We start from the raw sequence: 16,446 nt of genomic DNA on the forward strand, positions 1-16,446 counted from the left end.
TTAAATTCTTAATTTTGTTTTAATTTTCAGTTAATTTTTGTTATCTAAGAATATATTTGTAAATAAAGGGAAAGAATTTAAAAAAATGGTTTAACAATATTAAATTTTTTATTTTCTTTCAATTTTTAGTACCAAATTTTTTCATTTTGTTGCCCAAGAATTTATTTATTTTTTTGCATTATTTGATATATTATATTTTTGTATTATTTATTATTTTGCATAAGAATTTTAAAGAGAAAGAATTTAAGAAAAGTATTGAATTTCTTTAAAATTTTTAGATACCTAAATTTTTTTATTTTTGTGCCTAAGAATTTATTTTTAAATATAAAGAGAAAAAATTTAAGAAAAGGGTTCAATAATATTAAAATTATAGATTTCCAAACGTTGGAGTAAATAAATATTTTATTCAGTGTCTGAATGTTTTCGTTTAATTTGCTTTAATTTATTAAATTTATAGTTTTTTTTGTAAGTTTTAGTTAATTTTTTTACTTTTTAATTAAGGAATTAAAATTTTTTACTTTTTGTCTAAGAATTTATTCGTAAATAAAGGAGAGACTCCAAGAAAAGGGTTTAAATAATTTAGGTGCAATTTTTTTGCCTAAGAAAATAAAATTTATAAATGAAAAAAAAATGTTTATGAAACATGTCTTGAAATTAGAAAATAGTCAGAAAAAATCTTTTTTCTTTTCTTAAATATGGGAATAGAATACTGGTCATGCAATTGACTGCTACCTACGACTTCCGGTTTACGCTCGAGGTCGTTGATTACGTTTCAACGAAAGTTCGTTGGCCAGAGGGGAAAAAATTGAAGAGGTAGATAGTATTCAAGTATTTTCGTCACTAAATTAAAATAGTCTGGCTAATTCATTTATTTTTTTTTTTATACTTATTTTTTATTTCTTCTTATTTTTTTATTTATTTTATTTATTTATCTTCTTTTTTTTGTATTTTTCTGCAAAATTTGTTTTAATTATTTGAAAATTAAAACTGAAAAAATGGGGAACTAGTTTTATTTATTTTTTGTTATTTCTTTTGATTTCTTTTTTTTCAGTAATAAATAATCAGATTGTCAAAGAAGAAAAATTTAATTATTACATTCGCGTGAATTTGAAAAGAGGAAGCAATTTTTCACTGCTAAGTAAAAAGTGTAAATTTGACAACTGACAAATAATATACTTATATATTTCCTTTTTTTGAATTGAGACGAATAAAGCTTTATTTTTGGGGTGAATATTTTTAAATCTAGAAAATGTGTAAGACCTGTCAACCATGTAACTGTCACTCGTTATTGATATAGCAGCCATATAAATGCAAACGTTTCTTCCGTGTACCCATTGTGTCAACTAAGTGTGATTTGTTACGTATAGAAAAGAAGCTGAAGAAGAATTTTCTTTTCTTTTCTTTTCTTTATTAACCGAAAATTTTATAACACTCAGTTAGATAATTTAACATTTTCATTTTCACCGTTCAATAAATACGAGAGAAAATATATATTTTTCAATGCATAACAGAAAATAATGTTTCAACTTAAAATGCCTATTTTAATCATAAATTTTTACAGGTTTGTTTTTATTTATTTTTGTTATTTTTTTAGTAATAATTAGAGTGACACAATTTAATTTTTTTATAATCTTTAAAAATTAAATTCAATAGAATATAATAAAATAAAAATAGAAAATGTAATAAAAATTAATAAAAAAAAAATATAATAAAATTATTATTAAAATAATTATTATTACAATTTGATAATTCTAATTTTCTAACAGAAAGAAAACTACATTTAATAAGTAAAATCGAATAGCTAATGACAGGGAAAAGTTTTACTAAATTACTAAACTTAATACTAATTATTATTTAATAATTGATTATTATTAAACATACGGAAAATTATTAATTTACACTATAATAAATTTGTCCTCCCAGTGTCATTAACAATTAAAAAAATAAAGCTTTAAATTAGCATTTAATGCTATTAAAAATTAATTAATTTATTATTTAAAAATTAATTTACTGAATTACTAAATTTAATAATTATTATTATTTAACAATCGATTTACTAATTTACTCAATTACTAAATTTAGTAATAATTACTATTTAATAATTGATTTACTAAATTACTAAATTTAATAATAATAATAATAATAATAATAATAATAATAATAATAATAATAATAATAATAATAATAATAATAATAATAATAATAATAATAATAATGATAATAATAATAATTAAAAAATTAAAATTATTAAAATTATTATTATTATTTAACAGTTAATTTACTAAACAAAAAAATAAAAAATAAATCATTCACAATTCCAATAATTGATAACACTGCTGCTAATAATTAGATAAAAGGAAAATTGTTCCATTTACTTTATTGAATGTTCTTTTCTATTTTATATACTTTTCTTCAAAAACCAATTTACGAAAAGTCGTTCAGTTTTTATTTTTCAAAAAACGATTGACGTTTCTCAATAAAAATAAAAAAAAAATAAAGGAAAAATTGTTTTTTTTTACTTTATTCGCGGTGTACACCCACATCACTCGGAAAATAGTATCACCCCCCTCCCCTCTCCGACGACGATTTGACACCCACAAGTCTCCCACACTTGGGAGAGTAAATCTGATAAATACCAAAGTAGGGTAAATTAATTAAAATTCATCAATTCTTCAATTTCTGACGATTAATGTTTTTTTAAAAATCATTTTTTTTAATTATTGTTATTTGTCAGTTAATCACTGCAGTAAAAAACGAAAATTTATTATTGAGAATGGTAATAATAATAATGGGTTTGATAGTAATGGAAATAATAAAATAAAATAATGACAATAATAATTATATTATTATTTTTGGTATTATTTGTTTGTTATCTTTTGCTATTGCTATTATTTTATTATTATTATTTATTATCGTTATTACTATTATCATTATTATTATTATTGTTACTACTCTTTTATTATTTTATTAACATTATTGCTCTTATTTTATTATTATTATTATTTTTATTATTGCTATTTTTAATATTACTATTAATATTTATACTACTGTTGTTGCAAATTTTTACTACAATTATTGTTCATAATTTTTTATTATTTTTATTATTGTTATTTACATTTACTATTATTGTTTACAATACTTTACTTATTTATATTTACGTTATTGCAATTTTAACTACAATTATTATTATTAAAAATTTTTTTGTAATTATTATTATTATTATTTTTGGTAAAATTAAGTAAAAAATGATTAAAAAAACCGATTAAATGAACGACTTGGATTTGAAAACACGTGTAAAGACATACGAACAATTCGAGGTGAATCGTAAGACTGCTGCAGGGAGAACTCTTAGTGAAGTGTGTGGCTTTTCAGTCGCTTTACCCCCTCCCTTTGATTCTTGTCCGTAAGCTTCCCCTTTTAGTCGCCCTTCCGGACATCCCTTAAACTTACCTTTGAATCAGCTTACAAAGCCATGTGATCTCATCTGCTACCGGAAGCTCCTCGTTCATTTTTCCCTTTTTTTTTCTTCAATTCTTTTGCTCCTGTTTCTTTTTCTTTCTCTCGTCATTATAGAACATTAGCTTTTACTGTTTTTCTCTAATGAAAATTTGTATCCTTGTGTGTTTCGCATTTAACAGGGAATTTCTTTTTTTTGTCTTATTTCTATACTTTAATTGATTAGAATTTAATTTAATTAAAAATTTTATTTTTATTTATTTTATTTATTTTTTTTTTCATGTGTATAAGATTATTTTCTTTCTTCTTAATTGAAACAATTGAAATTAATTAAGACAATTTTTGGAATTCAGAAAAAATGTTTTTACTAACAAAATACTTTGCTACTGAAATATTTTGCTATCAAAATACTTTGCTATTGAAATATTTTACTATCAAAATACTTTGCTATTGAAATATTTTGCTATCAAAATATTTTTATATCAAAAAACTTTTTTATAAAATCATTTTGCTATTTAAGTAATTTCCTACTAAAATATTTTTATATCAAAGTAGTTAACTATCAAAATACTTTGCTACCAAAATATTTTCTTATCAAAATATTCTTATATTAAAGTATTTTGCTACTAAATATTTTCATATTACTAAAAATTTGATACAAAATACTTTGCTATCAAATTATTTCGCTATCAAAATATTTTACTATCAAAATACTTTGCTATCAAAATATTTCACTATCAAAATTTCACTATAATTTGCTGTTGAAATATTTTGCTTCCTAAATACTTTGCTATTAAAATATTTAGTCTTCAAAATATTTTATTAATAAATAATTAAAAATGAAAACAATTTTCAAGTTAGTAAAAAAAATTTGATTTATAAAAATAAATAAATAAAGTAAATAAATACAAAAAATAATAAATGAATTGGTTAATAAAACGGAAAACCACGAAAAACAGTAAATTCGAAGAGGAGCAGTCGAATAAAACATAATTTGGCAAAAAATAATTTTATTCATTTCGAATTACATTCTTACATGGATTTATTATTTCGTAAATTTTATTTTTAAAGGATTAATATATATTTTATACTCGATTATATAAAAAATGCACCAATTCAATGACATTATTCATTTTTTTTATAAAGTTATCTACACAGGATAAAAAATCTGTACATTAGGATTGCTATCGAATGCCTCGTGCAAAGAAAAAATTGTATCTATCTATTATTAATATCAAAAATACGTTTCTACGATGAAAATATAAATTGACTTTCTATTTTATACTGTATCACGAAAAGTGGTTTTAAAAAAATTAAAAATTTCATTTATTTAACAATTTTATTAATTTCTAGTAAAAAATAGTAATTAATTAATTTTTTTTTTTAATAATATAGTAAATGAAAAATTAATTCAGTTCAAATTAGTAAAAAATTAATAATTGGTAAGTAATTAGTAAATTAATTATTTACAAACCAATATTAACCAATAGAAATAATTAATTACTATTTATATATTATTATTAATATTTTTCGGAAAAATTATTGACACTCGTTTAAATTATGTCTTTGCAAAAGACGTTTATACATACTGCGATTTTTTTTCACATCTGTGATTACCCTGAAAATTGGTTTAATATAAACCAATTTTTTCTATTATTTTTATTCAAGTTTTTAAATTATGCTTTTTTTGGTGAAGAATATTTCTAAAAACATAATTCAAAAATTAAATTGTATCTATATTAGAAATGCTTTTGCGCTTGTGATTGCAAAAGCTTTTATGGTTGGCAAGTTTTTTTTTCATTCAAAAATTCTCTGTAAAAAGTGGAAGATTAATATTGACAAATTTTTTCAAACTCGTAAATTGCACTTTTGATTTCTAACATGTTGCTATAAAAAAGCACTGAAGGAAATTAATTTTATCTATTTTTTGTTATTCATTTTTTTATTTATAATTTCTTTGCACTATTTTGATAAAAGTTGATAATTTTAAAACGTAAAGTAAGTTTTTTAATTTTAAAGCCTACATTTGATTTTATATTAAAAACAAAAATAAATAAAGGAATTTACTATCAAATTATTTTACCATCAAAATACTTTGCTATTAAAATATTTTGCTACCTAAATCATTTTTTTGTTATAAAATTTCTACAGTAACGTTTTATGTTGTTTACGTTTCAAGTTCTCTATTTTTGGGGGAATTTTTATTTTTTTCTATTTTAAATTTTCTTATTTAATTTTTTATTTTTATTCTTATTATTTTATTTTCATTTTATTCTTAGTATATTATTTTATTTCTACTTTATTCATTTGTTTATTTATTTAATATTTTGTTTTTGTTTATTTTTGAGAAAATTTTCAACAATGTTTAAAACTACAAAATAAAATAATTAATTTCCTTCAGTGTAAATATACACTCGTCCAAAGAAAAGCGATGATTCAAAATTTTCAATTTTTCACTTTGAATTATATTTTTATTTTCTGCGCAGCGCTTATTGAAAACTGAACACGATGGACGAGCATAATTTCTTTATTTTATTTGACATTTGTATTTTGTAATTGCAAATGAGTAGAAATACTTATTAAGTACAGACCAGTTCTTGTCAAAATTGCTTATATATCAACCGTGTACATTTTACACACTCCAATATGATAAATGTGCAGCGTCAAGATTACTTCTCCAATAATAATCATTGAGCATTTTCTATAAATAAAATATATTTCTACCGCACTCAAAAATAAACTAGCACTTAGGAATATTAACAATCACAACAAAAACAACTACAAAATTATTTATTTCAACTCAGAAATATTCTATTCATAAACTATTATTATTTTATATTTGGTCTTTATTTCACAATATTTTTCTTTTTCACAAAATAAATTTTTTTTGGCAAAAATGTTGAAATTATTAAAAAAAATATTAAATTATTATAAAAAATTATTAAATTGAATTTTAGTTATATTTTTCTTAAATAAAAGTATATTTTTTGGATAATAAATTTGGAATAAGGGCAAAATTTATAAACTAGATTTCTAATTTGGTAGTTTTCGATTCTTTGAAAATTAAACGATAAAATGTTCTCCTAATAGTAATTTTAAAAATAAAAGTATTTACTTTTTTTTTGTTTTATTTAAAATAGATAGTTAACTAGCAATAAAAACTGTTTTTCTTTAGTAGTAAACATTTGCTATCAAAATATTTTTATACTAAAGTATTTTGCCACCAAATATTTTGCTGTTAATGTAATTTACTGAAAAATATTTTTGCTATCAAAATATTATGCTACATAAATACTTTGCTAAAAAAATATTACGTTATCAAAATATTTTGCTACCTAAATACTTTGCTATCAAAATAGTTTGCTATCAAAATACTTTGTCATAAAAATATTTTACTATTTAAATATTTTGCTATTTAAATACTTTGCTAACAAAATACTTTGTCATAGAAATATTTTGCTATCTCAATACTTTGCTATCAAAATACTTTTTTATTAAATTATTTTTCTATTCAAGTAATTTAATATCGAAATATTTTGAAAAAAAAATACTTTGTCATAGAAATATTTTGCTATCTAAATACTTTGCTAACAAAATACTTTGTCATAGAAATACTTTGTGAAAGAAATATTTTGCTATCTAAATACTTTGCTATCAAAATACTTTTTTATTAAATTATTTTTGTATTGAAGTAATTTAATATCGAAATTTTTTTTTTAACAAAATACTTTGTCATAGAATTATTTTGCTATTTAAGTAATTTACTTTTAAAATAATTTACTATAAAATTATTTAGCTACCAAATTACTTTGTTATCGAAATATTTTTCTACATAAATACTTTGCTAACAAAATATTTTTTTAATCAAAATACTTTTTTATCAAAATATTTTTCTATTTAAGTAAAGTACTATCAAAGTATTTTGCTATCATAATACTTTGCTATCAAAACATTTTTCTTTCTAAAAAAAGAAAAAAGTAATCTAAGTAATCTAAGTATCTAAGTTATCTAAGTAAGATTTTACTAAATATTTTTTGCAAAAATATTTTACTATCAAAATATTTTGGAATTTAAATATTTATAAAAATATGTTGCTATGATTAAAAATAATATTTCGCTATTCAACTAAAAAAAAGCTTTTTCTTAAGAAGAAAATATTTTTCTTTTTCACTACAAAAACAAATGTGTTTGTCAATGATCTTGACTCTGCACATCAGAAAGAGGAAAATTAAAAATCCTGCAGTAACTGCATTTCATTTGTGTATGAATGAAAAAATTTATCTACTTTTGAAAGAATGAAAATTAAGACTTATTTTTATGTTCCTTTGTTGAAAAAGTTTCTAAGATTAATTTCGTCAAAAAAAAAAAAAAAAAATGTCGCGCGATTCATTCTTTCAACTCAACACGCAAACAAATACTGATATCGGAATTGAACTTTATATTCTATCAGTCGACATCGTTATCATTATTTTTTTTTCTTTCGTTCATTTTTTTTTCTTTTGCTATCCAGTTGACTGAAATAACATATCTACGATCGTATACAAAATGAATTTTTTCTTAGAAAAAAAAAAAATTTATTCTTAGCCTAATCCAACGTCGAGAGACATCATCACGAGAAATCCAACGACTGAACTCCAACTTGCAAGTTTGCCATTTCCACTATTGTTTTGGAATATAGAAAAAAAGTAAAGTTACATGTTAGAAAAAATTTGAAATTTTAATTATTGTTTATAATTCTCTTAGGAGAATAATTGCTTGATTCAGGAATAGAATTTGAAATTACTGGGGGGATTTTCTCTCTCTCTTTTTTTTTTTTCTTTACAATCAGTCGTAAAAGAAAATTGAGGATGAGAAGTCAGGACATGAGCGCGGGGGATGACCGGGAGGTGGTGAGGAAGTTGCGGGAATATAGGAAGAAGCTCGTCATGGAGACGAGGGCAAAGACTCAGGATAGCGAGAAATAAAAGGGTTTTTAGCGGGCATAATTAGAGATTAAGCAGGCACAAACTGGTCCGGTATTGCACGTCACGGTTTGTTGATTTTGTAAATTATATACGGCCATCAATTTAAACGACCGGTGAAATATGGCCGTTGTGTTTCAGTGGGCGTTCTACCGCATCAATCATATCCACACGATAAATACCTCCTTTCGGTATGTTATAAGTCATAGAAAAATTTTTGTCTTCTTATCAAAAAAATTGTATCATCGTCTCATTTATTCGTATGTAGGAAGAGAGCAAATTTACACCCATGATACGAGTGTTTAGTTGGGATTTTTAAACTCTTTTTTAAACGCGAAGAATATTTCATTGGTGAATGGTACCGGAAGAACCCGATTTTTTCCACAGACTTTGAAACTTTAATGATTTTGTCCAATTTGGTCATCGAGGCCATTTTATATCCAAACTTGGAGAAAAAAGAACAAAAACTTGATATTTTAACTCGTTGGAAATTTTAATAAACAAAAGTACCGGAAAAACCCGGTTTTTACAGAATCATCTTTGGAACTTTTGTAAATTTTTGCCAACAAGGCCTTTTTATATCGAAACTTACAGAAAAAAGAATTAAAACTTGATTTTTAAGCTCGTCGGAAATTTTATTAAACAAACGTACCAGTAAAACCCGGTTCTTTAAAGAACAATTTTTAGAAGTTTCGTAAATTTTTGCCAAAAAGGTCTTTTTATATTAAAACTTAAAGAACGAACAATTATAACTCGATCTTTAAACTCATCAATAATTTTAATAAAAAAAGGTACCGTAAAATCGCGGTTTTTTTAGACATTGAATTTTTGAACATCAATTACTTTAATAGAAAAACGTACCGGGAAATACCAGTTTTTTCAGACTTTGTATTATTGAACATCAATGTCTTCTCATATTTTTGATAACGAGACATTTGTATATCAAAATTTACAGAAAAAATAATTATAAATTTATTTTTAAACTCAATGATAATTTAAATAAGCAAATGTACCGGATAAACTCGGTTTACTTTTGTCAACGAGACCTCAAGAGACTTTAAGAAGAATTAAAACTTAATTTTTAAGCTCGTCGGAAATTTTATTAATCAAACGTACCGGAAAAACCCGGTTTTTTTAAGAATAATTTTTGGAACATCAATGATTTTGTACATTTTTTTCAACGAGGTCTTTCTATATAAAAACTTAGAGAAAAAACAATTTTATCTTAATTTTTAAACTCATAGAAAGTTTTAATAAGCAAATGTACCGGAGAAACCCGGTTTTTTTTAACAGACTGATTTTTGGAACTTTTAGCATTTTTTTCCGACAAGGTCTTTTTATATCAAAAGTAACTTAAGAAATGAAGGAAATAATTGTAAACTCATTTCTAAGTTCAATGAAAATTTTGAATAATAAAACGTACCGGAAAACCCCGAATTTTTTTTTTTTTTTTGGAGAAAAAAGGAAAAATTCTAAATTTTGACTAAATGGCGAATTGATCACTTGATTGTCGGCGATCCCTAACACAGATTCACGCACACAAACACAAATATCCAACATATTTGGTCGTGATTTATTGAAATGGTCCACTTTCATTCTTTTGATATCTTTTCGATGTGGTTCCACTCGAGTGAAGATTGGAATATTGCTGAATAAAAGCGGGCGATGTTTCATTGTCAAAAAAAAAAAAAAAAAAAAAAAAAAGTGCGCATTAACATACACCTTCGCAAGTATCAACGCGACCATTGAAGAAAAAAGAAATGAAGAGAAGAAAGAGAAGGAGAAGAGAAAAAAAGGGAAAGAAGAGAGAAGACTTCCAACATGTATGTATATATACATATATCGATTGATATAGGGCGGTTGACCTGCAACTGTTTCCTGGAAGAGGGATCTGTTTTCACTTTTGTATTTTCCGGAGGGGTTCCCGAGGGAGCGTTGCGCGACCAAGTATCTCAGGAGCTACTTTTCTGGGGACCGGGCTGAGCGGTTAGATCGCACGCGAAATACAAAAGAAGCCAATTATAATGACAATGCGCGTCTAGCGGGGCCTGGGAAAGAAATTCGCTACGTCCGTTTTGTTGCTAACTACGGCACTGGCATTACGCGCCTCTCTATGCGATAATCGCCTTTAGAATTCCACATAATAAAATACAATAATATACATACCTTATATAAATTGTTACACTAAATATTGATTCTCTTTGCCAAATAATTGAACATATAAATACCTTCTACTTCTTAACTATATTGATTTTAATCGAAGCGATTTGATAAAAAGAACAATAAAAAAAGAATGGAAAAGCAATTGAAAGAAGAAAAGAAACAGGACAGAAAGATGTTTATTTTTTTGTTACGGCCGTTTTTTTTTTTTTTTTTTTTTGTAACAACTTTAGTCATTTTTTTTACCGTTAATAACGATTTATTAATTAATAAGAATTTACTATTTATTAGTTAATAACAATTTAATATTTTAATGTTAATAACAATATACTATGTAACTGTTAATAACAATTTACTATTTATTGAATTATTATATGTACATTATTATTTATTAGTTAATAACAATTTAAAATTTAATATAAACTAGCAACAATTCTAGGCTGACTTCTCGAGCACTTTTTAAAATAAAATTAGCAATTATTTTAAAAATAATAGAACGTAACAATTTTTAATTCAAATGTTTTTTACAAAAATAAAATATGAATTTATGTAGAATGAATTTAATTAGAAATTTTAATGAACTTAGATTTTAAAAAAATTTTTAAAATTCAAAATCTTCTAAAATTATTTAAATTTGTCTATTTTTTTTTAATTAATTATTAAAAATTTAGTTAAAAACACGACAAAAAAATTGAATTTTGAAGAAGTTCGAATGATTGCAGAAATTCTATTATTTTTAAAAGTATAATAAAATTCTTATTACAAAATTCAATTAATTTCCAAATTTACAAAAAAAAAATCTCGACAAAATCACAATTATTATCTTTATAAATAAAAAAAATTCTTCTTCAAAATTCAATTCTTTTCAAAACTTTTAATAAAATTCTTGTCCTAATTACAATTATTTTCAAAATTTACACAAAAATCTAAACAAAATCCCAATTAATATCTTTAAATTATAAATAAGAAAATTCTTCTTCAAAATTCAATTCTTTTCAAAAATTTTAATAAAATTCTTGCCCAAATTTCAATTTAACTATTTTCAAAAATTTTCCTCATTTCAATGATCGAATTCCTTGAAAAATGTAACTATTCTAAAAGATTTCATTAAAATTCGTCAAAAGAATTATTTATAAGAATTAAATTTTAAGAAAAATTCAATTATTCAATAAATAATTTACTTTTGTATTTAAATAATTGAATTCTCGTAGAATTTTCTAATAAAAATTGATATGAAAATGAATTTTAGTGTAAATTCTTAATTCTTACGGAAGAATAATAATATTTAAATATTTAAAATATTTAAGAAAGAAATATTGTTTTCGAATAATTTTACAATTACAGATATTCGTAAATAAATTTAACGGAACATTTTTTCCTTCATTTTCTAAAAATTCAAAAATTTTTAGTTTCATTTTCAATTAAATTTTCTAATTGAGAAATATTATTTGTAAAAATTTTTTTTTATTTATTTTTCAAAAACTTTGAATTTTATTAAAACAATTGAAATTAAGAAATAGAATCTATTAGTTTATAACAATTTATTGTTTGTTAATTAACAGCAAATTATTATTTATTGGTTTATTATATATTGTTATTTATTTGTTCATAACAATTTAATAGGTATTTATTTGTTTATTAAAAAAGAGCAAAAAAACAAAAGCAGAAAAAAATTAGTTTAGGGTTAAATATTCTGTTTTTAAGCTTTTTTTAAATATAAAAAATATTGTATTATAAATAATTTAATAAACATTATAATTAAAATACAAAAGAGTAAAAAAATAAATAATAAGTCGAATAAATAAATTCTAATTAAAAAAGAAACAATAATATTTTTTGTAGAATAATGAGAAAAACAAAATAATAATTTAAAAATCAAAACAGGAAGATAAATAATATAAAATCTCAAATAAATATAATAAGAATTAAAAGAAGAAATATAAAAAATAATTTTGTTGTTAGCTTGAAAATTCTAACAAGTTAACAATTAGAGTCCTTGCCTTTGTTCGAAAGGAAAAAGAAATAAAAAATTTTGTTCAGAAATTGCATTTTGAATAATTTTATTTTTTGATTCTTATTCGACTACTAATTTATTTCTCCCTTGAATTTTATTTACCGAAATTTGAATAAAATTTGTCTCGCCTAGAGAAGGAGAGAGAGAGAAAAAAAAGGAGAAAGAGAGAAGATTTCAAGGTCAAGTTTATGGAAGGGTACGATTTTTTTTTTATTTCAAAAAATAAAGAGAGAGCATTATGCTGTCTACTATAAGCATCTTTCGCCCTTCTGATTCCGCACCTTTTCACTAACTCTAATTCGTTCTTTATTAAATCCAAGGGGAAACTTGAGACGGAAGTGAATGCAATTGCAATACATATGCGAACTTCTCGGAGCTATGGCGAGAATAAGGCAAAAAAGAAAAAAAGGAAAAGAAAAGGGAACAAAATCGAAAGAAGGATGGACAGATTTAAAAAAAAGCATATGCACAAACACATAATAATAATAATAATAAAAAAAATGAAAGATGTTAGGAATAGGGGAAGAGAAAACCGGAATCAGTTTTAAGCGATTAAAAAATGAATACAAAGATCATTATTTTCTTAAGATGAAATATTTATCGATCGAGAGAAAAAAAGAGCGAGAAAGAAAGAGAGAGAGAGAGAGAGAGAGAGAGAGGACATTTTTTACTTTTTTCTCGAAAAAGAAATATTTATTCTTTCGCTTTGTTTACCTTTCTTATTTTGCCTTCTTTTTATTATATATACAATGAAGGAATTTTATATTATATTATATGTAATTTGAAAAAAAAAGAAATAATAAAGTGAGAGATATATTTTGCAAACCTTTGTTGTGCTTCCGGAATGATGTCATCGATAACAACGTAAATCATAGCACCTGCGGCGAAAGCCAATGCATAAGGCAATGTAGGGGCGGCGAGTGAGACTCCAACAGCCCCAAGGATACCGGCAATGGGTTCCACCATCCCTGACAATTGGCCGTACCAAAAGCTTTTTAATGTGCTCACACCCGACGCCTGCAGGGGCAACGACACTGCTAAACCTTCGGGGAAATTTTGTATGCCAATGCCAATTGCTAAATTTCTGCAAATAGAAATCAGAAAGAAAAAGTTTTAGTTTTTTTTTTTCAAGAAAAAAAAGCATTTTTTTATTTGCAAATATTTTAGTTTTATTTAATATTTTTACTATTTAATTATTTTACTATTTTACTAACTATTACTAACTAAACTTAACTATTTTACTATTCCAGTATTGAATATGAGAAAAAATTTTTTAAAAAACATTTTTCATCCCTTAAAACTATAGACCTCTAACAAAAATTACTCCAGAGTTGCCACAAAAATTGAACTTTGTTTTTCCATGACTTTCCCTGATTTCCGGGTACAATTTAAGGAATTAAGATTTTCAAAAATTTTAAATTTTAAACTTTTTGAAATTCAATAACTTTTAAGAATATATTATTAGAAAACATTGAAGATATAAATCACTCCGAGTCGAAGAATCGGAATCATCGATTTCTTCATGTTTTATAACAATAACAGCTGAAACCATTTCAAAATTCAACTATTACTAAAAATTTATGCTATGATGCTATTTTAATATTCAATTACTGTCGAAAATTTTAACTAAAATTCATTATTCAAATTAATTTTTATTAGAAAATTCCATGAGTATTCAAATAGTTAAATACAAAAATAAATAATTTATTGAATAATTAAATATTTCTTAAAATTGTATTCTCATGAAGTATTTTATCAAAACATTTTTAAATAATTGATTTCTTTTGACGTTTTTTATTAAAATTGTTAAGAACAATTACATTTTTCGAGGAATTCGATTAAAATTGTATTAAAAATAATTTAAATTCTGCGATGAGTTATATTATTTAGAAAATAATTGAATTTATAAAAAGAATTTTATTATTTATGAAAATAATTGAATTATTGCGAAGAATCATATTATTTATGAAAATAATTAAATTCTTCGGAAGAAATTTATAACAAAATTTATAAATAATTGAATTCCTGTAAAATTTTTATTATTTTATGAAAATATAATTAAAGGTTTGCATTGAATTTTATTAAATTTTTTTTAATTAATTGAATTCTTTTGGAAAATTTTTTAAAAATTGTAGGTACATTAAAATTATTGATTAAAATCATTGAATTGAGGAAAATTTTTAAAAATAATTGATATTTTGTCAAGAATTGCAAAAAAATTAATTCTACAAAATTGTCAGTTAAAATGATAAAAAATTCAAATTTCGAATGATTTTAATTTTAAAACATTTTCAAAATTCAATTATTTCTAAAACTTCATGCTGTAATGCTTTTAATATTTAATTATTATCTAAAATTTAAACTAAAATTCATTCAATCAATGAAATCAATGAAATTATGCAAATGCAAATATTCAGAAAATTTTTTAACTAATTTGCAATAATTATATTTTTACTAATTTTAAATGATCTTTAATTACATTTTTACTGCGCTTCAATTATAATAATTCATCATTTTTCATAAGGTTTTGTTTTAAAATTCTCAATTATTTTTAAAAACATTCAATGGTGTTCAATAGCACGCAGATTTTCACAGATTCAGACATAGATTTTCTTCTTATAAATCAATTATGTTTAGTAATTAATCAGAGTTAAGCTTATTAAATTACATAATTACTAGAATTAGTAAAAACTGGTTTTCTCAGATAGCTTCACTGACTAATAATATGCTTCGGTGCACTGATCATGATCATTGATTTAAAAATGTTCAAGAACATCCACTTCAACATTAGTAAAATTTTAAAAAGAAAAGTAGTTTTAATCGATTACAAAATATATTTCAAAATTTAATTAATTTCTAGAATTTTTAAATAAACTTCTCCTTTAAAACATTTAATATTTTTCATTTAATAATTTTCTGAAAGTTCATCGCAAATTCGATTATTTAAATACAACATTTAATTTTTTACAATAACTACAACTCTTCATGGTTTTTTAAATAGAATTTTAAAAACTTTTATATGCTAAAAAAAATCTATCAATTACTTTTTTTTATAAATATACTATATTAATTTATTCATTTACTTAAATATAAATAAAGTAATTAAATATTTAAAGTAAATATTATGCGATATAATTATTTAAAAATAATTTAATGTAATTGAAATGTATAATCGTTTTAAATTTTCGATGTTTTGAATATTCGGGCATTTGAACTTTCGAGGTTTTGAACATTCGAGAAGATGAACTTTCGAGGTTTTGAGCATTCGGGGAATTGAACTTTCGAGGTTTTGAACATTCGGGGTGTTGATTAGTTTTAAATTTTTGAGACCATCGAAATTTGCAAACATTTCAAATTCTTAACGTCAAATCCTCAAATCTTTATAATTCTAAATTTTAAAACCCTAATAAATTACCCTTTTGAATACTCGTATGACAGCGTATTATATAATAATAATAATTATTATTTTCCTTATTATCATGATAGCTACTAATTTCATTATTACAATTAAGACATAAATTTTTGTAATAAACAGAAATTTGCTGAGAGAAAAGAAATAAAAAATTCGCCGATGACGAGAAATAAAAGAAAGAAAGAAAGAAAAAAGTGTCGCGATGGATTTAATGAATTTCTTTGGCTTCATTGAAATGTAAAGCTAATGGATCGCGGCAGAAGAACAGTTGTTTCTATTCAAAGGAATTTGTTAAGTCAGTGAACATGAGACGTGAAATAAAAATATTTAACACGAGAAGCTCTTGCCGCCGCACAGCTAGACAAATATCGCGGGTATATAAAATACCAGACGGTAGAGGCCTGCAACTTTTGTGCGCGACAAGATAAAGACAAGTTTTCTAC

The 16,446-nt window shown here is 23.1% G+C and overlaps 1 protein-coding gene across 2 annotated transcripts in view; it reads right to left on the bottom strand.

Moving 5' to 3' along the window:
* Window positions 1–5,060: 5,060 nt before the first annotated feature.
* Window positions 5,061–16,446, bottom strand: part of LOC122500994 (zinc transporter ZIP11) — a 71,936-nt gene continuing 60,550 nt past the window's right edge. For both annotated transcript variants that reach the window (XM_043610195.1, XM_043610194.1), the window contains exons 5-6: window positions 13,418–13,675; window positions 5,061–8,115 (exon numbers count right to left, since the gene is read on the bottom strand). In XM_043610195.1, the coding sequence (XP_043466130.1) occupies window positions 8,037–8,115; window positions 13,418–13,675 (337 nt within the window). In that variant the 3' untranslated portion in view covers window positions 5,061–8,036. The remainder of the gene's footprint in view (window positions 8,116–13,417; window positions 13,676–16,446) is intronic.

This window comes from Leptopilina heterotoma, unplaced genomic scaffold (assembly GCF_015476425.1).
Source record: "Leptopilina heterotoma isolate Lh14 unplaced genomic scaffold, ASM1547642v1 Lhet_197, whole genome shotgun sequence".
NCBI lineage: Eukaryota > Metazoa > Arthropoda > Insecta > Hymenoptera > Figitidae > Leptopilina > Leptopilina heterotoma.